The 27,447-nt window shown below is 38.8% G+C and overlaps 1 protein-coding gene across 1 annotated transcript in view; it reads left to right on the plus strand.

The window, feature by feature from the left end:
* The first annotated feature begins 384 nt into the window (after positions 1-384).
* LOC100257757 (probable protein phosphatase 2C 8) overlaps positions 385-27,447 on the plus strand; it is a 29,710-nt gene continuing 2,647 nt past the window's right edge. Inside the window, exons 1-8 of the mRNA XM_002277421.4 lie at positions 385-513; positions 974-1,388; positions 1,802-1,910; positions 6,107-6,143; positions 6,276-6,320; positions 7,106-7,158; positions 11,912-12,073; positions 16,835-16,918. Of these exons, the coding sequence (XP_002277457.1) occupies positions 991-1,388; positions 1,802-1,910; positions 6,107-6,143; positions 6,276-6,320; positions 7,106-7,158; positions 11,912-12,073; positions 16,835-16,918 (888 nt within the window). The 5' untranslated portion in view covers positions 385-513; positions 974-990. The remainder of the gene's footprint in view (positions 514-973; positions 1,389-1,801; positions 1,911-6,106; positions 6,144-6,275; positions 6,321-7,105; positions 7,159-11,911; positions 12,074-16,834; positions 16,919-27,447) is intronic.

Consider the following 27,447-nt stretch of genomic DNA (forward strand, 5'->3'; position numbering starts at 1 on the left):
GTTCCTATTGAAAAACAAGTTAGTTATATATTAGTTATATAATTATTATTTTGTTTTTGCTATGTTATATTATTTTGCTATGTTTAATTTATAAACTTTTTAGAAATAAACAAAAATTAACTTTAAAAACAACATAAATTTTTTTATTTAAATAAGTTTTTTTATTTTTTGTTTTTAAAAATAACTTCTCCATCACCTTTATTTTCATAAAACAGCCTAGAATTAATTTTTTTCATCTATCTTGAAAACAACTTTTAACAATAAGTTTTAGAAAAACAAATAAGAATTTCATCAATGTTTTTTCTTAAACCCATGATGAAGTGAGAACCGTCGGATTGGATTGCTTACCATCCATAAACACGAGGAAATCATGAGTTGATCATCATATAGCCTATGTTGTGCTCCAGACTATTCCACCCCTTCAGCACCTTCTCAGCTTTGCCCCAAACAGTTCCAGTGCTACAATCCAAAGCTAAAGCTAGGGTTTTAGGATTCATCCAAAAGAAATTACAGGTTTGTGTTTTCATTTCGTTTGGTTGCCGAGAAATTGAAGGAAAAGCAACGAAAGAAAGGAGAATTAGAATTTTGGTTTCCAAATCATTAGTTGACTCGCTTCCTCAGTTAATAATGCTACTCATAGTTTTAATTTCTCTTCCTACATTTTACCGGCAACCAAACAGAGCATGTCGGTTTCGACTTTTGTTTTCGAATATTTTGATTCCTTTGTATTAGTCTCTTTTTTTTTTTTTTTTTCTTTTGTCGAGAAAAATGGCCAAAGAGAGAATTTTGGAGTTTTATTCTTTTTATGGTCTCTGGGTTGGGAATAACCCAAAAACAATGAAAACTACTACGCTTGAAGTCTTTATATTTATTTTCATTTCGCACATTTTCCCTGCAACCAGACGTATGTTTAATTGAATGTGCTCTTCGCTCAATCAAGCATTGATAAAAACTTTTCACGTTCTTCGAGCAGAAGTTTTTCAGGATAGCATGGCTGATGAACCCAGATCGACCTCATTGAATGAGAACACAAATGTTGTACCTGATAGTTGCAAGCGGGGAGGTGATTTTGAGGACGCGGACTCCGTATTGGTTGTCAAGAAGTTAAAAACTGAGGCATTGAGTGTGGAAAATGCGAGGGAAGTAGGGAAAAGGCATTTAGATGTGGCAAGTTGTCAAGAATACTGCAAACCAGAAGTTTCTAATCAAGGAAACAATGACAGTCAGGTGTGTGAGCAGAATGGTTGTTCGCAGGAGAAGCAAAGTGCGAGGAAAGAGCATTTTGAGATTGAAGCGGATGCTGCAGAAGATAAGGGTTCTAGGCACAGCATGGAGGATGCATGGGTTGTGCTTCCTGATGCAAGCTTGGAATTTCCAGGGAAATTGAGGTTATCTCTTGTTTGTTTGTTTTAATTTTGTGTCATGCATTCAGTGATGGTGGATACCCTTCTAAGGTAATCCGCCATATTATTGCATTGATTTAAATTTGGAGTCTTTAATGATCAAGTTTACAGTTTCAATTGGTTGAGAAGATCAAATTCAGGCCAATTAATTTTGAAAAATCAATTTAGTTGAACAATTGGCTATGGAATTTGTCTGAACATGGTTATGGTTTTACTACTGCAATTTAAAATTCGTTATTATAGTGTTGTTCTTGCTTGAGTTATAGTCAATGTCAGTATTTTATGTGTTCTAATGTAACTTAAATTACTGTTTCACTGTTTTAAATCTTTAATGGCGTGTTTTTCTGGTCTCGGAAAAGCAAAATTTCAGTTTGTTCTGTATGGCTTCTTCTTGACAGATGCGCACATTTTGCAATCTATGATGGACATGGTGGTAGGTTAGCTGCTCAGTATGCCCAGAAGCATTTACATGCAAATGTTCTTTCGGCAGGCTTACCACGTGAGTTGGTGTGTTTGCCTGGTCTTATTTCATGCACATTTTTGTTTTAGTGAGATATCAAGTGTTAATTGGTTGACATATAATTCCTGAATAAATTCAGTTTTTATTTTTAATTGCATTTGCTTGTGCATGTGATGTTTAATAGTCTTAGATTCCAATTCATAAACCATGTTTAAGAGGTATGGAAAATCTTCTCTCTCCTTGCTGGATTGACATATTCTTGAAAAATGGAATGTGTACATCAATTAGTAAAAGCAATATTGGCTTTGGAAGTTGCACTAGAGATACATTTTTAAGTAGTTATATTCACCATCTTTGTATTGTTTTATTTTTTAAAAGTTATATTTCATTCACCTGCATTTTACAAGCCGCAAGCTATGCCCTAAAGGACAAATGAAGGTCCCATATCTCACAGAATGAACATCACCAAGACCCCAAATTCCTCTGTCACCATTGAAGCTAAATCCAAGGAGGAGGCTCTTCTTAGACCATCAGGAAAGGCTCAAAATTTCTGCCTTGTTAGCATCATTGTAGGCTTGCTGCCAAGAGAAGGCAAAACTGTATCCTGAAGGTGATTTCTATGTGAACTCTTATGATACCAAATCCTCCAAATTCACCCACCATATCCAAGTCCATATGATACAACATTGGTGTGGGAATGGGGTCGTTATTGAATGCTCCTTCTATATGATTTTGATTTTTGATTGAATTTTCTTTTCCAACTTTCTTAACAGATGATTACATTGGGAAAAGAAAAGAGAGTTTTCTGGAATTGAACTTATGTAAAAATATTTACGGATAAGAAAGAAAAACAGAGATAAAATAGAAAAGAAAGAGAGTTTCTTTCAAAGTTATCTTTTGTTTTTTTCATTGATTTTTTTTTCTTTCTTTCTTTCTTTTGTTATGTTGTTGGGCCAAATCTCCATAACCTAATATTTGCGAGTAACACATACCTCTAATTGACACTTCCATCCAAACCCATGACACCCCATCTAAACCTATGCAACATAGTTAGACTCTTATGTTCAACTTACTTGGTGCATTTTGAAGGGGAATCCACTTGGAAGAATCCTGGAAGGCAAGAAGGAAGCAAGCAAATCATCTTATCCAAATATATCTGCTTGATTATTTCTTAACCCAAGTCTCCCCTAAAGATGTGCAGGAGGAAAGCACCTTAAGTCTTACATCCTACTGAAACTGTTAAACATCAATCTGTCATGGAGGATCTCTTTGGAAGGAACCTGGCAGACTCTTCTTCTATGAAAGAGCTTCTGCCATAGCATAAAGACTTACAGCTCCTCTGAGAAATGCTATTAGTGGTTGACAGTTTCTTTGCCCTTCTGACCTGAAGTAGATAATTGTAATCAAGGGTTCACCGGGTATCTCCTATTCTTCCTCGTATCTTTATTGATTTCGTATAGTTTTTATAAACTTATTTTTGTTTTATAACATGGTTTGGCCAATCACATCTATATTTACAAGTGAGAGAACCAATCCATCATACCATAGAGAATATTACATAAGACAAAAACTATATATAAGTTCCCAAAACATCTTATATTTCTTAACTCCTTAAATTTACACTACGAATCACGAGTCATTTGCTCAACTAGGTATCTCTTGTTCTTCTTCATTTCTTTATCTATCTTGTATAATCATTATAAGTCGATCTCCATCTTATAATTTTTTTCCCTCATATCATAAAATATTTATAGAAATATTAGAAAACCTAAAAGATTCAATAACCTATAGCAAAAAACCTAATCGATATGACAACTTATTTTGACTCTTAATTCTTTCTTGAAACTCTTGAACTTCAAATAGTGGAACTAAAAGAAAATAATTTTTTTTATAAAATGCAAACTTTTTAGAAACTAGAAGTTTAAAAAAAATTATTCTTTCTTGAAACTCTTGAACTTCCTATAGTTGAACCAAAAGAAAATAGAATTGTTTTCCCATGGAGAGTCCTAAGGGCTTAGCCATGGAAGGTTCTTCGGTTATCAAATATATATGTATAACTATTTGGTACAAGGAAGAGAATGATGAAGAATGATTAATGATATGATTTTTTCCATGCTTTGCCACCTTTAATGGTGAGACTTCACTGTTTCCTTATCTAAATGACATCTTTAGAAGGCCTTAGTAAAACTAAGATTTCCCATCTCTTTTTCTCACTTTTAGTTCTTTCCTCCCATTGCCATAACCTTACTCCTTAGATCCCAAAAGAGTAAAGTCTTAGCCCACTTTGTTTGATTGCAAACAAGCAACTTAGGGTTGTTCTACATCAGGAAAGGTCCATAGGTGCTCTTTCTCTTCATTTTCTTCTCCTTCTCCTTTTTATTTTCCATACACATTACATGCTCGTGAATGGTTGGATTTTCACACCCATGTAAATTGGAATCATACTCATGGCAGTATTTGGTCCTTGCTTCCTTGTGTTGTCTAACATTAATATTTTTTAGTAGTTGAAACTACAAACTTGTGATTGTAGGGTCTAGAAGAAGGCAAGAAAAGAGAAGATAGAAAAGATGGAAGAGGTTTAAGTCTTTGTCTTGTTAACTTTCCTAAACCTTTCCTCTTATTTATGTTATTAAGTCTAGAAAAGACAAGAATACAATAATACCCCTAATGTAATATAGCAATAGTAAACTCTAGCATAGCAATAATTAAATTCTAACAGTCTCCCTCATGGTGGAGCTTATAACATGCTCAGCTTGTTGCACAATTGCTGCAAGGCACTATGAATATCTCCCAAGTGGTCATTAGGTAATGGAATGTAAAAACCTCTACATGCTTGGTGTGCTGATGAAGGACAGGATTGCTATATCTTTTTATCTATTTATTTTTTTTTTGGGGGGGGTGTGATACCTAGCACTTATGGCATCCTCTCCTCTATTGTTATTCTCATTCTTTTCTTTTACATGCCCATGAATGGTTGGGTTCATGTACCATGTGAAACCATGTTCTACTGATGGTTACTTGTGGAAAAAAAAAGGGAAAAATAATTTTAAATAAAGAAAAATCTTCTGAATTTTTTTACCAATTCTTATTGAAATATAGCTAAAGTTATCAGTTTATGTGATACCTGTGCTACCTCTCTACTATCAGCTTTACTTCTATGGCTAACATTCCTCTGTTATTGTAGCTTGTCAAACATGTGTTTGTTTCAAAATTGTTATTTTAAATCCATAGGATGTATGTGTTTGTGCAACACCTTAACCACCCTCCACAATCCCAAACTTTCTTTGGGACTTTTTTCTTCCTGCATTTCCAGCAGCTTTCCTCATCGCCTTGGCTTCTGTATCTTTGTCAGTCAGGGACCATGTGGATCATGCACTCGTCTTTTTACTAAAATTGGTCAAATTATTGTTTCACTTTTAACACCTTCAATAGATGTTTTCATTGTCTTCAACTGTTAAAAGTACAGCATGGCAGCTTTCAGAGTGTTTCAACTGATTTCATACCATATTTTCTATGATAATCTTGGCTTTTCTCACAGGCAAAAAATAAAATAAAAAAAGAAAAAACAATGCCAGTATTGTGATGTTTGTATCTTTTGACTGGTGGGTTTTTTTTCTTGGTCTTCCTTTTTTGTTTTGGTTTTTATTTGTTAAATAGTGGCTAATTTGTGGTTTCTTGACTCAACTTGCCAAAGGTTTCAGTGGAGTCCATTACATAGTTATAGATTTTATTGAAGAGAAACTTTCTTGTTAGAGAATTCCTTAATCCCATAAACTGCAAGTCAAAGAAATAGAAATTTGGGTGTGCCAGCAAAAAGATAGACTGTCTTGAACCTGATGGAGGTTGCTAATTGTTGTTTCATCTCTGCCCCTGTACTGGTTTTGTAGATACTCTGTCCCAATAGATGTGGGTTCCATGATTAATGGGCCCATTTCCTTTCTTATATGTATGTTCAAGTCTTATTCTATTATTTATATGCTACATTTGTTGCTTAATTTCTATTTTTCCTTCTTCTGTACTTCTTGTTTATATGAATCAAGTATATTTCTTTTCCACGAGATACAAGTGTAACTATTATTTTCTGCAATTTTGGGTACTTGTTTATTACTGTTATTTTTTTAGTGTGCGTAACTGACCTCATTATACAATCAGGTTTCCAGATCATAATGCTTTTTATCTGAGTTACTACTATAATATTTTAATTTGTTTCATTGCTCATTTATTTGTTCTATGAAAACTGCAGTTGGATGTTAAAGCTGCCAAAAAGGCCATACTAGATGGTATGGATACATCTTGTACTTCACCTGACTTCAATTCGTTTTCATTGCTAAGAGCTATTTTCTTGATATGTCATTCCACAATGTTTTCTTTTTCCTCGACATTTTTATCTCATCATTGTTTTTCCAATTTAGGTTTTCGAAGAACTGATGAGAGTCTTCTTCAAGAAAGTTTGGCAGGTACTATCAGGAACACTTTATTTCCAGTCCGTCCCTTAAATGCATTTCTTTCCTATTTTTTTCAACAGCATGCAACTGTTAAACTGGAGAAAAGAATATCATTCATGTTAGTATTGTTTAATTTCAGAAACCTTTATTGTTCAGGATAATTAAGGACAGAATAGAATGTTCAGCATGTGAAATCAAAATGTTTCAATATCAATGTCTAGTTATGGATCAGAAACCACTTTAATCAAACCTAAGAATTGTATATGGTAGTGATAAGCAAGGTTGATGGACTAAGGGAGTGTGAAGTGTTCGTTCTGTGTAATTGGTGACATAATATCTCAAATTGATTAACATGAATATTTGTAGTGTTTTGAATTGGTGTTAATACAAAAACAAATATGTACACTATATTGGATAAAAACATTGAGATTTTCTGTGATTTCAATAACTAAGCTATGAATCCGTATGTACACTAGCTTAAGTCTTTATCTTGTAAAAGATTATTTTTTTCTTTTTTCGTTTTTGGTTAACCTGATTCAGAAATCCTATATTGGATAAGAACGGTGAAAGCTTCAGTGATTTCAATAACTAAGCCAATTGAATGAGGTTGCATGTGCACTTGTTTATTTTTTTTTTTCATGTCTTATCTTAAAAAAAGAACCTTTTTTTTTCCACATTTTTCTTTTTTACTTGCCTGATTTGAAATCCTAAAGAAGAAGTAAAAAATGTTATGAGTTTTCTCAAGCTTCACTTTAGGTGGTACTTTACCTGTGATTTCATTTTCAAATTTTTATCAGGGGGATGGCAGGATGGTTCAACAGCTGTATGTGTTTGGATATTAGGACAAAAGGTAAGTATGCAACTGGTCTTTTTTGCTATCATACTTGAATAAATAATTCAACTTTGTTTAAACAACTTTCTTCGAAAGGTGCTTGAAGATTTCGCTCAGCCTGTAGATTAAGGGCATGTATATCCTGATATTACTGAATTTTAACAGTGGAGAACATGATTTGAGGTGGCTTGGTGAAGGATATTCATGGTTTTTGTGCTGCATGTTTCTTTTTACTTATTTACTCAATGATTAGTCATTGGGTTATGCCTCTCTATATTATCATTATTGAGCTTTCTTTGGAAATTGCTGTTTGTTTGATTAGATTGTATTGGTTTGTAATGGAATTTGAAATATTCTATTTTTTGGCTGTGCCAGCAACCACTAGGTTCTTGATTCATAAGTTATCTCAGCAAACACACAACAAAAGAAGAAAAATGGACAAAAATGATCTTTCCTTGACTTTCTTGTAGCCAAACTTGTAATGGGCACATGCAGGTCCAACCTATATTTGAAATATGAACATTTTCCAAGCAATGATTTAGGTGCACTAACTATATGCACTATTTTTGCATTATGGACAATTGTGGGTTTACGATTTCATTAATTTGAACAAAGGAGTAAAATCTTTAGAATATCCTCTAATTCTCTGTTTAGTCTTTTCAACAAAGGGCTTGAAGAAGCTTGATCTTGGATGGAAAAGCTTGTTGGAGATTTGATGTCATAGACTTGAGCTTAACTTAGCCTTGATTTAGTTTGAGTCTTGACTTAAGTTTTGGAGATCCGAAATTTGATCTTGGCTCGACTTATCTTGAGTCTTTCTCTTTGGCTTGACTTGAGCCTTGGCCTAAGTTATGTCTTGGCTTGATTTGGGCCTTGACTTAAGTTAGACCTTGGTTTGGCTTGGCTTAAGTAATGTCGACTGAGAGCTTGAGCAACTTGATCTCAGACTGATATATATATTGGCAATTTTGGATCTTAAATTTTGAAATTTGAAGATCATGATAATGCAAAGAAGCTTTGAACAAGTTGAAGACAATTTAATTTTTTTTGTTTTTTTTTTGAAAATTCAGAGACGCTTTGAAGTTTCTTTTGAAGATTTAAGGAACCTTTGAAGCCTTTTGAACAAGTCTTAAATCTTCCTTGACATAATCTTGAATACCATAAAGGAGCTTTAAAGATCTTTAGAAAAATTTAAAGACCTTCAAAGAAGCTTTGAACCCTGACTAAAGCTTCCCTCTTCCTTTTGTCTTTGGAAGTGCGCCTTAAAGGCTTGGGGTCCTCTCATATTTATAGACATTGGAAAGATCATATTTGGATAGTTCCACAACCCTTAAAAATATTTTTCTTTTTGATAGGTAAAGAAAATTTCATATATAAAAAGAGACGCCCAAAAGGCGATTCAAGGTATACAATACCTATACACCCACATCCAATAAGGCCAAAAAGAACCTAGATGACCCAAAAAACAATCTTAATTAGAGCCCAACCAATCAATAAAATTAGCAATAGTTATAGGGCATTCAACTATAAACAACTTAGCCTCAAACCAAAAAGAAAGAACAAAAAAATATTTCAGTCTCTGTATTGACAACACATCATCCTTGAATGCCAATTTATTTCTCGCATTCCAAACAGTCCAAAAAATGTGAAGAGGAGCAGCTCTTCATACCTTGTTGCGCTTTTTGCCCACAAAAGAACCATGCCAGCTTAGGAGAGTCTCTCTAACTGAAGAAGGCAACACCCAAGACACCCCAAATAAAGTAAAGAGTAAATCTCATAAAACCCTTGTTTTTGAACAATGTAGGAGAAGATGGTTAAAAGATTATTCTTTAATTGAAATTAATAGTCAAAGAGAGTTGGAGTCCATATTCAGATGGTCTTTAATCCTGTAAATTTTATTCCTTAATGAAAATTGGTAATTCCATTTTCTATTATCAAATACATCATTTTTATTTATTCTAATAATTAATTTTCAATTGTCAAAATCTATATTTTCTTTCTTTAATCGGGAGACATGTGGGGTAGGAACCTTATACATCCAAATGAATCTAGCCTATGGAAATGCATCTAAAGAATTGCTCATAGGAAGGGATGATAGAAAGACAGCTGAAAAATGACCACAAGGATCCAAAATCTAAACCCTCTTATGAGATGAGAAGAAAGAGAGGCAACCATTAGCAAGGAGAGCAAATGTGAAGATGAATCATCAATTTCTTATTAGAACGAAAATCAAAATCTCAGGAAGGAAAAGACTGAAATATGAGATATGAGAAATAGATAATCCCTAGCCCTGAAAATGTGGTAAAGGTTAGTGTATTGAACACAACACAAATAGGCTGACTCCCCCACCAAAGATCCTCCCAAATGCTAATTTTCAAACTAGCGACTGAGAAATGAACAAAGAAGCATGTGAAATCAGAGGAAATTGCGGAGATAGCTTGCTGAGAACATCAATATAATCACCTAAAAATAATGTTGGCATTCCATTGCTTGAATATAACCTTTAACAACATTGTGCCACTACACTGTCAATTTCCTCGGGATATGGTCAAAGATATTTACCCAAGAGTCTTTATTCCTAATAGAAACAAACCACCCGCTATATCCTTGCTTTTCTATCAATCTCTAATTCTAATCTTCCTCCACAATCTGAGACTTTGGTGCTGATATAGACCAAAATTCTCTCATGATCCAATTTTGACTGGTAATAAATGTCACACCTTTGCAATATTCGATTAAGCACAAATTCTGTATACTTCATTTACTAAAATTCCCATGAAATTCATTTAGAGGAATGCTTCCAATAAATCTCTTGTAATATAGACCCAATTCATGAGAGACCCATTACTTGATCTGTAAAAGTCATACTGAATTTTGTCAATTCTAGAAGCAACACCAAGTTAGATCCTAAAATTGAGAGGTAATAAGTGGGGATTGGGGCTAAAACAAACTAAAGTGATTGTACCCCAGAGGATAGAAAGGATTTGATTGACTTTTTGAACCGTCTAGTGATTCCATCTATCATAGGATCCCAAAGAGAAGGGAGCTCATTGTGCGATCTGTGAAGGATGTTGGATAACTCAGGTTATCAGACTTATATTGTCACAAAGGAGGATACTTTTTCTCCATGTTGATGCCCAGCACAAAACTGACCACTAAGAGAATTTTGAATATGTCATCAATATTAACTGTTGAGAAAAACATCATGTCATTGGAGAACAGGAATAATACACCGGAATTCTGTTTCCACCCATTTCAAAAAACCCTTGATGTGTCTTCTGCTCTTGTCATCATTCCACTCTAAAACAATTCCTAATAACCTTTGTCTAGAGCCAAAGTCCTTGAAAAGAACATATTTCGACAAATCTGAATCACCATGGTTATATGTTTTTTCAAATTAGATTGCACTCCCACCTCTCCTGAATGAACAGCTTCATCCACCAATTCATCATCTATCAGAACAGCATCTGGTATCGTACCTACCTCTAAAAAGCTCCATGAGAGTGGAAAATGGTCTGATGAAGTACCTTCCAGAAACACTTAGGGATGACCTTAGAGGCTGGCCACTAGTCTAATGGACCTAAACTCTTTGGTACTAAGAACAAAATTTTTTTGTAAGGACAAAAGTAATACAATTGGAATTGGTACTTTTTTCAATAATCCTACTGTTGAAATCTTTGCAACAAACTCTGTTTACTTGGAGGAATTAGTTGTAGATGTGATGTGATAAAGATAGTAACAAAAGTGGCAATGCCAACATGGTAACCAAGGAAGGCACATACAAATGTTACATGCAGCTCATCTAGATGTCAAATAAAGTGTGTTGACATTTGACAGATCTGAGTATCATTTCTAAATAAACACCATGGTTAGTCGCAAATTGATGAGTTTGCAAGGTTTTGCTATGAGTGTGCCATGGTAGACAATCAAAACCATGTGTGTGACATAACAATGTTGTTGCAAGTTGTGCCATTTTTTATTTATTTATTTATTTTTTTCTGATGGGTAAACACAGAAGAGAATATATTATTTAGAAAAAGCAAGCCCAAGGGCAACCCAAAGCATATAGGAAGCATACAACAAGTGCCAAAAGGCTAAAAAGAGCAAAACAGGAGGGAAAACAAAAACCTCACCCACCCTCACCTAGAGCCCAACCAATCAAGAAAGTCGATTAAAGATAAAAGGCCAACATCTATATACAACTTTATCCAAGACCATAAACTACACACAAAATAATACTTCAATTTATGTACTGAAAACTCTTCATTGTCAAATGCTATCCTATTTCTTTCTTTCCACACCGCCTAAAAAAGGCATAAAGGAGTCAGATTTCAAGCTTTTTTGCGCTTCTTGCCCACAAAGGACCCAAACCAACCAAGGAGAGTCTCCCTTACTGAGCAAAGGAGAACCCAAGTCACCCCAAAGAAAGCGAATAGTAACTCCCACAAAACTCTAGTCTTCGTGTAGTGAATAAAGATGTGAATTAGTAGACTCCTCTTCGGCTAGACAAAAGAAACATCTATTAGCAAGGATCCAGCCCCTCCTTTTAAGTTGACCCAAAGTTAAAACTTTCCCCCACGAGGCTTCCTATGCAAAAAAACCCACTCCGGGAGGAACATAAGGACTCCGAATTATTTTTCTTGGAAACCGGACTGTACTTCCCAGCTCCCCAGCACTGTAGAAACTGTGCCAATTTTTATCATGTTTTCCTTTTTCCAATTCTCCATTTTATGTATTAAACTACTCAGAATTACTCCTGCATGCTATCCAGGTTTTTGTTGCCAACATTGGAGATGCAAAAGCAGTTGTAGCACGATCATCTACCACCGATGGATCAGAGAATCAGTCAGATGGAGTAAGTCAATTAAAGGCCATTGTTTTGACAAGGGAACACAAAGCCATTTATCCACAAGAACGTGCTCGCATTCAGAAGGTAGGCTAATGTGCATGTGAGATATCTTGCATTGTTTTATTTTCCCCCTATTCTCTTTTACAGAATGCTACATATATGGTCAAATAATTATAGAATTGTAATTTACATATGGACAGCTCAATTTGTTTGTTGGTACCATTAGAAGCTAAAATGACATTGATCTAAATGTCATATTTCATATGTCAAAAAATTAGTGGAAAGGGTTATCTTTTGAATAATATTTAAGCCTTAATAACTATTAAAAAGCAAACTGAACTCCTGAATGGCTTGTGCTTGGCTTAGGAAGCTCACTCAACCCTATTGATTGGTGAAAGATCCATGTTCAAGTGCAAATTCCAAGCTTGAGTTCTTTACCAGCCATGCTTGAGAGTGACACACCAAGCTTCATTAGGCTTGTGAGTGGTTGAAATAGTTTATGCAGTAGTGATAAGAAAAAACCTCTTAGAGTATGAATTCATATGGAAGAAAAGATGCCAAATAATCTAAAGCAAGTATGATAATTAATCAATTAAGCTTCTGGAGTATGCTGTAGTCATTAATTTGCTCTAATAAAAGTAGGAGTGTTGGGCTTTGACTCTGTAATTAATATGTGGTTAGCTTAATGGACAAAGCTTAGTTGGGCGGATTAACATGATTGAGCTGGTCCAAATCTGCATGAAAAAAGTTGGAAAAGGGTAGTTGAACTTGGATGAGATTGACTCTAGCTTGGTTCAGGTCAAACCAATTGGAATATGTTCAAATTCTCATTTTTGCTTTTGGCTGATTGCTCCCCTATTATACTTTGATCCTGAACTACAATGAATTGCTTCTGGCATACTTCTCTCTCACAAGTCACATCTCATACTGTCTGCTGCTTCTTTTCTCTTTTTCTTCCTCCCTTTTTTGTCTTCTTAAGACTAGCAACTGTCCTTCCATATTTTATGTTGTGCTTAATTTGGACAATTTTTTTTTTCCTTCATTTTTTTTTTGATCAGCAACTAGACTAATTGAATCAAATAATGCCAAGGGGGTGTACCCCAAGTACAGTGACAAGCTACACCTAAAGTTAAAAAAAAAAAAAAAGTTAACATGAAAACAACCCATGGTACCAAAAAAAGAGAAAGAAAATTTTCATCTACTATAGATTCTATTGTCTGCCCATCAATGTTAGCAGGACATTTCATCTTCATCACTCTACCTATCAAAAAGAAAATTCATCTTCATCACCATGAGTTCAACCACCCTAAAAATTCTATATGCTTCTTCCTGTTACACTTGGCCACACAGAGGGGCATATCCTCCTGGCCTTTCTCATGTTTATGCAAGCAACCTTGCATGCCAACTTGATAAGATCTCCCCTCACTGTTTTCTGGACCCTAGCTATGTGAAATGGTGGGAAGAAAATCATAGACTAGAGATCTTAGGACACTGGATAATGGACAACTAATGCCTTTTGCCCCTACAACGTCAAATCTTAAGAATCATCTTATAAGCGAATCAATGGTTGAGATCCTTCCCTAAACTGCTGCTGAAATAAAGAAACACCTTTGTAGGGGCCAATGACCCCAAAATCTTTTCCCCTCAGAACGTATCATCTTTTCCATGAGATATGGCCTTGAATGATTTTTGACTAGAAATTGTATGTACTAGGTTCTTTTTCTGATCAATTCTGTCCATCCTCTGATTGACCGCCAACCTATAAATATGATCCCAAAAGGAATCAACCATCTCCAGCTTTCCAGTGTCCTGGGGCCTTTGTCCAACACTTATAAACCCTATTTGGGAAAGCTCCTTAAATGCTAAAATTTGTATCTGACCCTGTATATGTAACTTTTAAGTATGTTTTCATAGAACTCTCAAATATTGATTTCACAGTTCCATAATATGATTTATCTACATTTTAGAAAAGCAGTGAGACCCCTATTTTTTCTCAAACACAATGTAAGAAACAGAATTTTATTTAATTAAAATCTTAAAATATCAAAATTATCCATATTTTTAATAGAAGCTTTTTTAAAATATAGTTTACAGATGCAAAATCAATTGCACAGTAAAAGTAGTTACTTTTTCTAAGAAGTAGAAGTTAAAAATCTATCCCAACAGAATGTAGTCTAGTAATTGGGGTTGCGTCAATTTATTCTCTAAGCTTGTATTCTGCTAATGTGGGGTGGCCTCTCTACTTATTCTCGAGGGATCCCAAAACTCCACCTTCAATGGATGATTCCCACACTAAATTTCACACCAGATTTCACACTTTTGCTCTTCCCCACTATATTATGAATGGACTTCAGAAAACCTTCCTACCTTGTTCCTAGTATTCATCAACAGCTCCGCCAACAAATGTCACTGTCACTTTTTCTCCCTGTATTTCCTCACCACTTCTTTCCTTCACAAGCGATCCTTTTTCCATTAGAAACCTTCAATGCCATTTTCATAACAGCTCACTCACTCCATCCCTTTCAATTTTTTCGATCTTTTCCTCACTGTAGCCTCATCAAAGTCTGCTTGCTAAAGGCAAACAAAAATGTCATAAACTTGGTAAGATTCTTTTAATAAGGGTTAGGCCCTATTTGGTATCTATTTTCAAAAACAGTTTTTAAAAATGTTTTATAATGTTTTGTAAATCAAAAGTTTATTTGAAAACCTGAAATATTTTTAATCAGTTTTTAATATTTTTAAATATATTCTAAAAATAATTTTCTTATCTAATGTTTTATTTTTAATCATTCTACATGTTTGTATAATTATTTTTTAAAATAATCATAAAAAAACAAGTGAAAACAATTAAAAGATATTTTCTGAAAACACCCTATTTTCTAATTGTCAAACATGCTTTCCCCCCTTCTTTTTTTTTTTTTTTTCTCTGGAGAATAGAAGATTGTTCTTGAAAACAATTACCAAACATGCTGTTAATCTCTCTTTTGAAAGATTCTACCTTCCCTGACTGACCAAACACCATGCCCCAAAAGGAAGGGCCAAGATTGTAGAAGGCAAAGTTCTTATTTTGCATTGCAAAGCTGCTGCTAATCTTTAAAATTGTCCATGAGCTCCATGAGAATGAGGTTGCCCCTATCCAGGTTGACCTTCAAATCCAAAACTTCCACAGCACTCCCTAGCTCTTTGAAGAACCCCTTCTATCAGAGATAGAGTGCCAGACCTAGAAGTGTAGTCCATGTTGATACTCTCCCTAAATGCTGAACTAAAGGCATGTAGGGAATATATCATTGAAGTGTCTGTTTCTTTGTCCAAGGAATTTATCCAATGACCAAAATGCGAAGAGGAATAGAACCCGTTCTTATTCATCACCTTCAAAACCCCACCCAGTTTCCATTGGCTACAACCCGATGCTGCAAAGTTCCACTATCTAGTTCTGGTTATAAAAACCATTTCTTTCAACCAAACACTTTTTTCATGAAGTTGTCTTTGGTCAAGCAAGGATCCATGAATGTTGCACCTCACCTCTTCTTTCCCAACATAAGCTTGGACTCTCCACAAGGCAGCTTTCCATCTTTGCCATGTTCAAGAGGCTTCTCAGACATTCCTATGAAGTAATGCTTGTCCCCATCTCGCTCATCTCCTGTGGCTTCTCCAAATACTAAGCACTACCTTTATCTTCATACACCCCCCAAAAAAAAAGTAAAAAAGAAAAAATGGTTTCTGAATTTTTAGGTCAATAGATAACCAGTCCAATAATTCCTTCCCATTATCAATGAATTTTTTCCTATCATCTGCAAAAACTAATCATTGGACTTATCTACCTCCCTGGTTTTTGCCATCTTCAAAGGATACAGCCAACCTCACCCTGGTTAGACAACTATAGATGCTCCAATTTCCATCTACCCTCTGTCTAAGGCAATCCACTATTCAGCTGGAGCTTTCCCTCCCTAAACTTCCTCCATTGTGAATGCCCCTTGTCCTTTCCACAATCCTCGGATAATTATAGATTTCACCATGAGCTTAGGCATGTCAGGTTTCTTGAATGTTTTCAAATCAACCTCTATGAGGCCCCTCTGCATCACAAAACGCAAACCCTTTTGCTTTTCCCTTCAGATAATCCTCAAATGATTTGGCTTGATGAGCTTAGGTATATCGGCCTCTTAATTGTTTTCAAATTGACCTGTATTATTTTCCTCTGCCCCAAAAAGCCCCAACGCTTTGTATTTTCCTGGGTATCCTGTGGAATGACCTTTCCTTTTATTTCTCTCTCTCTTTCTCTCTCTCTCTCTCTCACACACACACACTGAGGATTTCATGAAAAATCCTATAGGCCAGACTCTGACTGGTGGGTGCTGAACCCACATATTTCTGATATTACTAGTGCACTACCCTGTGTTTTCCATGTAGCATTTACCAACTAAACACCCTTCATTGATATGACTTGATAAATAAGAGCTAATATATTGCCTTGTTTTGCAGTTTAAAACAAATTCTTTTCTTGCCCCATTTTTTTTCCCTATTTCTGCTATACTTAAGATGAACTCCCATTCCTTTCCTACTAATTGGGGAAAAACAACCCTTCAAATTAAAGGATAATAACAAACAGGTTAGAAATCAACATAAGGATGATCTACAGGTTGAGCAGTCCAGATAAAAATATGGAATTTCTATACCATACATAGGCTGCAGTCATTTCCAGACCAGATATAGGGACATAGTCACTATATTGGATCTCTTGTCCATCAAAGTATTTTTTTTGACCTTATAGATTTTAACTTAGTACTATCTGGATTTGCTTCTTTTCAATTTATATGCTTCTATTAACAAGCATACTTTGCTTTCTAGGCTGGTGGGTCTGTGAGTTCAAATGGACGATTGCAGGGACGCCTTGAAGTTTCTAGGGCCTTTGGAGATCGCCAGTTCAAAAAGGTACTTTAGTTCTCCTTTACTGCATAATTTAACTGACAACTTCAGCTTTCCTTCCTTTGTAACTTCATAGTGATTAGCTTTATTTGAAATAATGTATATAGTTGTTGATGCCCAATTTCACGCACTACATGTGGGCCTATACATCCCCTTGACATGTTCCAATACGACATGTTGGATTTCTAGTAATCCACTGCAATGTGTATTAAATGATTCTCTGCTCACAAGATCACACGTCTTGTGGTGTTGCACATGCCTTGTGTTAGGCTGGAAGGCATGCTTGGCACAAGTGTTAACGCCCACCTTAATGGATGCCCACTAGTTGTGGATGTTGAGGGAATATATCATTTCCAATTGGGAAGATACTTGCTAAGTGAAATATCACTCTTTTGCCTGCATGAGGAGGGGAGGGTTGACCCCTTTAAGCTTGTGCTGGTGGTGTCAGCTCAATCCCTGATGCAAGGTTGGTTTCGACTTGCTCCCCCACATGGTGGTGTCAACTTCACCCTTCATATGGGTAGTGTCAAAACAGGAGGTGCCTTCTTCAAATCTGTATCACCTCATGGCCTAACTACTTGGTCTCTACACTTCCTCAAAAACTTCCCACTTAGGATGTGACATCCTCATGCCATTACACCTACTCAAGTTGGGAGTAGGACTTTGGAGATCTTACATGGACCTAGTGCACCGAGATGGTGGGCTTGGCCCTCCCACTATCGAGTTTTTGGGACATGATGAGGGCCTTAATTTGGTAGATGGAGTAAGAGACTTATCAAGGTGGAATAGATTGTGCATGCATCAAATCCGTTTTGATTGGATTGAGAGGAGGTGGGCATGACGCCACTAAGGGACCCATTGCCATCCAATGCCACATGATACTGCAAGCATAAGAATATTAGTATAAGAGTTGGTTGATACAAATATGCGGAGTTCTCTTATTGGTTGGGCCTCACCAACTAATGAGGTTCGACCTTGGGTTTTTATATAAAAGGTCCAATGATTCGTTTATAAATAACAAAAGTAGAAGAACAAAGACCTCTCTAACCTTGCAATCTCACTGTTCTTGTGGCACACTTCCTATCCTCTACTTAGAACCCACCATTAACAATGTCTTTTACAAGTTAGAATAAAGCAAAAACTCCCTTTTAAATGGCACAAAACCTGGCCAAAGGGATCACAATCCAAGTACACAAGAAGAATACAATGAAATCCTCTAAAAAACAACACAGGAGTCAAAACAGAAACAGGAAAAGATGACCACAAACTCAAAAGATCATCAAGAGCTGAGTCCATCAGAAACTCAAGGACCTACATTTTTAGGGAGAGATTTGATGGTTCAAATATGTACAGATTGAAATCGGGACAAAAAGGCCGAAGAAGATGAGAGAGAGAGAGTGCGAGAGCGAGGGTGAGGGTGACGACGACGAGGTGAATCGAAACGGAAAAGACAGAGCTTCGGGGTGGAATCGAAAATCTTTGAAGTAGAGGTGGAGAAGAGAAGAGGTAAACCTCTACTCTTCATTGTGGAAAGTAAAAGAGGAGTATCCTCATTGGTTAGATTGGGGCCGGCAAGCGTTGGGATCTTTCTGGAAGGGTTGGACTATTGCGTTAAGGATGGGAAAGACGACAAATGGGAGAAGGGCCGGAAGGAAAAGGGGAAAAGGTACTCCATGGTGCGTGAAGTTAATAAGGCGGGGAGCTTTATCCAGTTAGGAGTCCTAGATGCGGAGGAGAAAAGGTACAACATCTGCATTTTGAGAGGCAGAGGGGGAAGAGAGGGATGGTCAGTCATGGCGGAAGTGGTGCGGAACTTGTATACGATGATTGACAGAAGGGAGAAAAACAAGGACGAGCCGACCCTTGAAAGAGTGAAATCTGAAATGGGAAAGAGATGGGGGAATAGGAATAGCATCTTGGCTAGGATGGAGATAAAGGGAGAGGACATTTGCAGAAATGTGGATAGATTGGGTCAATGCTTGGTGGGAAAATGGAACCCTAAGGTAGCAGGAGGAGAGGATTTGGAAAGGATGGGGTGGCTGATGGTGAGTGTTTGGGGGTTAAAAGGGAAGCTAGGGTTGGCTTGGATGGATGAGGGTCAGGCCCTATTGGAGTTTGAAAAGGCGGTAGAAGCCAGGAAAGTTTTCGCTGTCGGGGAAAGGTTGGTGGGGGGGATTCATGTTGATCTGGAGCTGTGGAGTCCGAGTTATGGGTGTCTGGAAGAAGGGGAAATAGAAGAGGAAGTTTGGGTGAGGATTAAAGGCTTGCCTCTGTCGCTCTGGGTTCCTAACATTTTGCGAAGAGTGGGAGATGAGTGCGGGGGCTTTGTAGCCATGGATGCTTCGATGGAGAAAATGGAAAATCTCCGGTGGGCGAGGATTCTGGTGAAGACGAAGAGAGGCGAGCTGCCAAGCTCGATATAAATTGGATTTGAAGAGACTATTTATCATCTCCCGCTATGGTGGGAAGTATTGCCGTCGATTAGACAGAAGCCGAAGGACCGTCGGGGCTCAATAGATTGTGGCAGAGGAGAGGAAAGGGGCGACGGAGGCGCACGCGCTGGCCTGCGAGTGGAGGAGTGGGGCAGCGCAGGTCTCGAGGTACTGCTTCGGTCAGACGATGGGATGGAAGGGCAGTTGGATGGGATGGGTAGGGTCTCGTCGGTGGGCCGGATCCAATTCGGGCCGATGTTCCGAGCTTTAGAGGGTGGGGCGGAAGATGGGTCGTCCTTGGATGGGTTTAATGAACCCAACTTGGGCCTTAGGAGGGACGGAGGGCCTAGCCCGCAATCATCATTTGAATCAGTAGTGGCAAATGGAGGTGGTGGGCTTGGGCCGATGGGCAGGAGGAAAAGCCCAAAAGGTAAGGAGAAGGTTTTAGAGGAGGACCCTGGGCCGCGATTTAGGCCATTTTTGGACCAAAGAAAGTGCAGCGGGCCGTCTTCGAGTTGTTTGCAGGAGTTTGGGGTGCAGCCTGGTGGGCCTTCAGTCAAGAAGAGAAAAGGCCCGACAGTGAATCAGCTTAAAATAGGCCCGATGGAGGCCTTAGCTCAACTTGGGCTTTTTGGTGAAGCCAACTTTGAGCTGGAGTTTCTAAGAGCGTAGGAGAAGGAAACTGAGAATGATCAGAAGGCTAATCCTCTCTATGCGTTGGTAGACAATGCTCTAGAGGATGAAGCTTGGAGGTATGAGGCTTTCTCAACTTTAGGGGGTTTATGGGACTCAGGGAATTCTTCTCATTCTTCTTTGCTTTCGCTTGGTCGGACTCCAGAGGGGGAGTTCTTTGACCATTCTTGGGTGATAAGGGAGGCTTGCCAGAATGGCAGGGAGTCAAATGGGCAAGGTGCAGCTGGTAGTAGGGCGAGTGGTAGTGTATGCTGGGATTTGGTTGAATTTAAAGGCCCCTTAGCAACGGCAAGGGAACAGGAGGGGGGATCATCATAGAATGAGCTGCAAGAAGAAAGGGGGGAAGGGGACCTGGATTGGCAAGAAAGTAGTCTAGCAAGGTTCAGCCAATTCCTGGGTTTTTCGACTGATGGATTGGAAAAGGATATTTTAAATTTTTTGGTCAAAATCAGGAAAAGGAGGGAGAAGATTCATAGCAAAGGATTATTGGAAAAATCGAGGTTTGAAAGGGAGTTAAAGAGGTTGGAATGCTCAGTGAATTATGAGGGGGATGGTAGAAAGAAATGTCCTATCCAGGGCAAAGGAGTGCAGACTGTGATTGTTTAATGAATCTCAAGTTGTTAAGTTGGAATGTGAGGGGGGTGAACGAAAGCACAAAAAGGAAAGTAATTAAATCGGTAATTAGGAAGCAGAAGGTGGATCTCTTCTGCATCCACAAGACAAAAATTCAGGATATGACTGACAGGGTGGTGAGAAGTTTAGGGTCGGGAAGATTTTTAGATTGGAAGGCCTTGAATGCGTGTGGCTCGGCTGGTGGTATCCTGATTTGTTGGGATAAAAGAGCTCTGGATTTGCTGGAGTGGGAGGCGGGTTAGTTCTCTTTATCCTGCAGATTCAGAACAGTGGAGAATGGGGTGATTTGGGCTTTTACGGGGGTATATGGCCCGTTCACTAGACTTGAGAGGGAGTGTTTGTGGGAAGAAGTAGGGGCGATCAGAGGAATTTGGGAGGGGCCTTGGTGCCTAGGTGGTGATTTCAACATCACCCTGACTCAAGGTGAAGGAAGCAGGTAAGGGAGAATAACCTCAGCTATGAGGAGGTTTGCGGAAGTTGTAGACGATCTAGGTCTTGTGAACCTTCAGTTGCAAGGGGGTGCCTTCACGTGGAGTGGGGGCCTGAATAGTCTGTCAAGGGCTAGACTAGATAGATTTCTGGCCTCTCCTTGCTGGCTTGATCAGATGAGCCAGCGAAGGCTTCCTAGGCCGACCTCGAACCACTTTCCAGTATTACTTGAGGGGGGTAGTTTGAGGAGAGGGTCTGCCCCTTTTAGATTCGAAAACATGTGGTTCAAAGCTGAGGGGTTCAAGGATTTAATCCGTAATTGGTGGCGGGGGATAGAGGTCAATGGCAGCGCCAGTTTTAGATTGTCTGCGAAATTGAAGGAGTTGAAGCAGAAGCTTAAAGCTTGGAATAGGGAGGAGTTTGGAAATCTGGAATGTAACAAGGAGGCTGTGCTCCATCAAGTGGAGTATTGGGACAGAGTGGAGGAGGAAAGAAGCTTGACAATGGAGGAATTAGCTTGCAAGAAGGAAGCCAAGGAGGGTTATGCCAAGTGGGTTGATCTGGAAGAAACTCACTGGAGGTAGGTGTCAAGGGAACTTTGGTTAAAGGCAGGGGATAGGAACACGGGATATTTCCACCGAATGACTTCTGCCCATAGAAGAGTTAACCACATGGATAGAATTAAAATTAATGGGCTTAGGTTGACAGAGGAGCGTGAAATTAGAGAAGGGGTAGCGAATGCGTTTCAGCAGCAATTCTCATAAAGTTCGGGATGGAAGGCGGACATTGGAAGCCTTCCTTTTAATCAAATTTGCTTGCAAGAAGTAAAGACGATGGAGCTTCCCTTCACTGAGGGTGAAGTCCAGATGGCCCTGATGGAAATGAATGGGGATAAAGCCCCAGGCCCTGACGGGTTCTCTGTTTTCTTCTGGCAATGTTGCTAGGATTTCGTCAAGGAGGAAATCTTGGAGATGTTTACGGAGTTTCATGACCAGAATATGTTCTTCAAGAGTATTAACAATACTTTTCTGGTGCTGATTCCTAAGAAAGGAGGGGCTGAGGATCTAAGGGACTTTAGACCCATCAGCCTTTTGGGGGGTCTCTATAAGCTGTTGGCAAAGGTGCTGGCCAACAGGCTTAAGAAAGTAATAGGAAAAGTAGTCTCCCCTGATCAGAACGCGTTTGTCACGGGTAGGTAGATTCTTGACGCCTCTCTAATAGGAAATGAAGTGATTGACACCTGGAATAAGAGGGGGGATAATGGGGTTATCTGCAAGCTAGATATAGAGAAGGCCTATGATAGTATTAATTGGCAGTTCCTTTTGAAGGTCATGGAAAAAATAGGGTTTGGCTCTAAGTGGCTGAGGTGGATGTGGTGGTGTATTTCCACAGCCAAATTCTCAGTTATGGTGAATGGAACACCAGCTGGTTTCTTTTTGAGCTCAAAAGGGTTGCGGCAAGGGGACCCCCTGTCCCCTTACCTTTTTGTTATGGGGATGGAAGTGTTGAGCGTCCTTATCAGAAGGGCTATGGAGAGAGGCTTTATCTCAGGGTGTAAAATTCAGCGTGGTAGAGGGCGGGCTGCCCACGTTGCTCATCTGCTCTTTACCGATGACACTATTGTCTTTTGTGAGGCTAAGAAGGAGTACTTAACGAACTTGAGTTGGATTTTGTTCTGGTTTGAAGCCACGTTCGGGTTAAGAATTAATTTGGCTAAAAGTGAGATTATTCCAGTAGGGGAGGTGCAAGGGATAGAGGAGCTGGCTGTGGAGTTAGGGTGTAGGGTGGGGCAGCTGCCGACTGTGTATTTGGGGCTGCCTCTAGGGGTGCCTAATAAGGTTGTCTATGGGTGGGATGGGGTAGAAGAGAAAATGAGAAGGAGGCTTGCCCTTTGGAAGAGCCAATATATTTCAAAGGGCGGGAGAATCACTCTAATCAAGAGCACAATGGTTAGCATGCCAGTGTATCAGATGTCTTTATTTCGAATGCCCGTTTCTGTGGCAAGAAGATTAGAAAAATTGTAAAGAGACTTCTTGTGGGGGGGGTCACATGGAGAGGAAAGCTCATCTTGTTAATTGGGAAGTGGTGTGTGGGGATAAGGTGAATGGGGGGCTTGGAATTAGGAAGCTTACCCTTATGAATAAAGCGTTACTTGGTAAATGGTCTTGGAGATTCGCTTCTGATAAGGAGGCCCTTTGGAAGCAAGTGCTGGTGGCAAAGTATGGTCAAGAGGATCACGGCTGGAGGACCAAAAAGGTTGTGGGTGCGTGTGGGGTGGGGGTGTGGAAGGAGATTTTAAAGGAAGCTGGATGGTGCTGGGATAAAATGGTGTTCAATGTGGGGAAAGACAATAAAATCAGATTCTGGACAGACGTGTGGTGTGGGGATTCAGCGCTGTCCCAAAGGTTCTCGCATCTCTACATCTTGGCAGCCAATATAAATGCGTTAGTTGAAGACATGTGGGACCAGAATGTTGGAGAAGGAGGCTGGAACTTGAAATTTATAAGGGATTTTAATGACTGGGAGGTGGAGATGGTAGGTGAGCTGCTCCAAGCGTTGAGAGGTTTCAGGATTACTTGGGAGGATGACTCGGTTTCTTGGAAGGGAGGGGGAAGTGGGCAGTTTAGAGTGAAGGATGCGTATAGCTGGTTGGATAGGCCTATGGATGTCATCTTTCCGAAAAACAAAATTTGGATGGGAAGAGTCCCAACTAAAATCATGTTTTTTGCGTGAGAAGCGACTTGGGGAAAAATTTTGACTCTTGATAGGCTCCAAAAGAGAGGATGACAACTCCTTAATCGGTGTTTTTTGTGTGCTTGCGAAGCGGAAAGTGTGAATCACATTCTTATTCATTGTACAGTGGCCAGAGTGCTATGGGACTTAGTGTTGGGTTTAGTTGGGGTCAAGTGGGTGTTCCCTAATACTGTAAAGGAGGTTTTATATAGCTAGGGGTGTGCTTTTGTGGGAAAAAAAAAGGAAAAAGTTTTGGAATTCCATTCCGTTATTCATTTTTTGGATGGTTTGGAAGGAAAGGAATAGATTAGCCTTTGGGGAGGGGGGGGGGGGGGGGATTTAGCAATTCAGAGGTTTAAATATTCTTTTGTATGTAATATTTGGGGTTGGGCAAAATTGTATATGGAAGAGGAGCCGCATTCCCTTTTAGGTTTCATGGAGTGGCTTGCCTCCAGTTAAGGGGTGGTTTGTTTTTGGCTTTTTGCTTGTTAGGCCTTTGTTGCCTTGTATACACCCTGTATACGTTAGGGCTCTTTAGCCTCTTCTTAATGAATTGTGCTTGCTTATAAAAAAAAAAAAAAAAATGTACAGATTGAAGAATAATTCTTCCAGCTTTCTCTCTGTCAATTCAACCCCTTCAAAAGTTCTATTTTGCCTTTTCCAGGTGACCTTGCATCATCTGCACCTACCCCAAATCCCAATTAACAAATTTCCAGTGCCTAGTATAGAGATTTCCCTTTCTGAATGGATCACCCACTACCAAACAGGGGGAACAAAAATCACAGTCCACAAGATGGGGTAATGGATCAGTTATTTATTAACCAAATATTTCACTAATTTGTGCTTGAAACACTGATTTACCATTATTCTCCATCTCGGCATCAACTGATCAACGGTGAGAATCCTTTCCCACAATCCTCTGCCCAAATGTAAGGTCACTTTTGAAGGACTCAGTGATCCTCAAATCTCTTTTGCTGAAATGTTGCTACAACTAATAAAGTAATGAAAAAGTGTCAAGAAGAAGATGGAGAACGAGAGGGTCTTCGAGTTCCTAGCGGGGCTGAACCGCGAGCTTGATGACGTTAGGAGTAGGGTTCTCAGTCGCCGGCCGTTGCCCTTCATCCGAGAAGTCTTCTCCGAGGTGCAGCGAGAGGAAAGCAGAAGGAGAGTGATGCTGGATCTCTCATTTGGGCCTGAGGGCTCAGCCCTTTTAACTCATAGGCCTCATGGGCCTCATGCTGTTACTGGACGTGGGCCTCATGCTACTGTTAGTGGGCCTCATGCTGTTGGATCTAGTGGGCCAAGCCCAAGACAGTCCAAGAGGACTTATTGTGAGCATTGTAAGAAATTGGGCCACACTAAAGACTCTTGTTGGGCCTTACATGGCAAGCCCGCAGATTGGAAGCCCAAACAGCCCAATAAAGCCCATAGTCATTAGGCCTCCACCGAAACCCAAGCAGACAAAACTCCCACAAAAATTTGTCAGTCAACTTCTAGTGTGGGGTTTAATTCTGACCAACTTGCGAAATTATATGAGCTTTTTTCTAATTTCCAAGCCTCTGGTCAGTCTGCTACCACTTTATCCTCTAGTTCTTTGGCAAAAAAAGGTACCTCTTTGATAGTACTTAGCACCATGTCTCAGACTACTCCCTGGATTATTGACTCTGGTGCATCTGATCATATGACTGATGCTCATCATTTATTTTCTACATATTCTCCCTGTGCCGGTAATTTAAAAGTAAAAATTGCAAATGGTACTTTATCACCAGTTGCTGGCAAAGGGAGTATTCGTATTTCTGAGTCGATTACTCTCAACTCTGTCCTACATGTACCTAATTTGTCTTGCAATTTGCTGTCTATTAGCCAGTTAACCAAAATGTCTAATTGTTCAGCTTAATTCCTACCATCTCACTGTGTTTTTCAGGACCTATCATCGGGGAACACGATTGGTAGTGCTAAGGAACGTGAGGGTCTATATTACTTCGACGAAACCGATGTGCTTGGACAGAGTTCTCCTACTGTTTGTAATTCTACATCTTATCCTAAGGACAGTGAACTTTTGTTATGACACAAAAGGATGGGTTATCCTAGTTTTCAGTACTTAAAACATTTATTTCCCTCACTATGTTCAAATAAAACTTTATTAGATTTTTAGTGTGAAGTGTGTGAACTTGCCAAACATCATCGGACGTCTTTTCCTAAATCTAAGTATAAACCATCCATACCATTTACTTTGATTTATAGTGATCTATAGGGTCCCTCATGTACCCTTAATAGGACCCACAAAAATGGTTTGTTACTTTTATTGATAATCATACTCGCCTGTGTTGGGTATATTTGTTGAATGATAAAATTGAGGTTCGATCAGTCTTCATGAACTTTCACTCTATGATACAAACACAGTTTCACACCAAAATTCAAATTCTTCGTACTGATAATGGTATTGAGTATTTCAGTCACTCCTTGAGCACTTACCTACAAGAAAATGATATTATACATCAAAGTTCTTGTGTTGACACCCCTCAACAGAACAGGGTTGCAAAACGGAAAAATAGACATATTGTTGAAGTTGCTCATGCTTTGCTGTTTACATCTCACATGCCCTCACAATTTTGGGGTGACTCCATTTTGACAGCCACATATCTTATTAACCGAATGCCTAGTCGGGTTCTATCCTTTGTCACACCCCTCCGGAAATTCCAAGAGTTTTTTCCTCATTCGAGACTTGATGCACATCTTCCACTTCGTGTCTTTAGGTCCACTGTGTTTGTCCACACTCACGGACCTAAGAGGAACAAATTTGATCCCAAAGCACTTAAATGTGTTTTTCTTGGCTACTCTTCCACACAAAATGGCTACAAATGCTATGACCCAATTTCACAGAAGCTATATGTTAGCCTAGATGTCACATTTTTTTAGCATACTCCCTACTAGTCGCTTTAGGGGGAGTCCATGAGTGAAACTAGACCTTCGTTAACCTTTGACTATCTTGATGTTGCTATGTTTGAATCCACTCCGTGCCTTATATCTACCCCTTCGCCTAATATGGAAGGACACTTAAACTCAGGGGGAGATACGGAATTACAGACAAATAAGGAAACACTTGTCTACTCAAGGAGGCCAAAATCGAAATTCAATGAGATACTCATCTCTGAAGCACTAAAAGAGTCAGAACTGGTGATAGTTCCAACCCCTTGGGAGTATGGCTCCAATTCTGATCAGGTAACAGATGACTTACCCATTGCTCTTAGGAAACAACCTCGTTCATGTACTCTCCATCTTATCTCAAAATTTGTGTCATATAATTCTCTTTCTGCAAAATGTCGTGCTTTTACAACTAACCTTGATAGAATCCAGATTCCTAAAAACATTCAAGAAGCCTTCGAAATTCCAGAATGGAAAGAGGCTGTGATTAAAGAAATAAGGGCATTGGAAAAAAATGAGACTTGGGAAGTGATGAATTTGCCAAGGGGGAAGAAACCAGTGGGCTGTAAATGGATATTCACAGTGAAATATAAGGCGGATGACACTGTAGAACGATACAAAGCCCACCTAGTTGCAAAGGGGTTCACTCAGATTTATGGCATCGACTATACCGAGACATTTGCACCAGTA

This window comes from Vitis vinifera, chromosome 17, assembly GCF_030704535.1.
Source record: "Vitis vinifera cultivar Pinot Noir 40024 chromosome 17, ASM3070453v1".
Lineage (NCBI taxonomy): Eukaryota > Viridiplantae > Streptophyta > Magnoliopsida > Vitales > Vitaceae > Vitis > Vitis vinifera.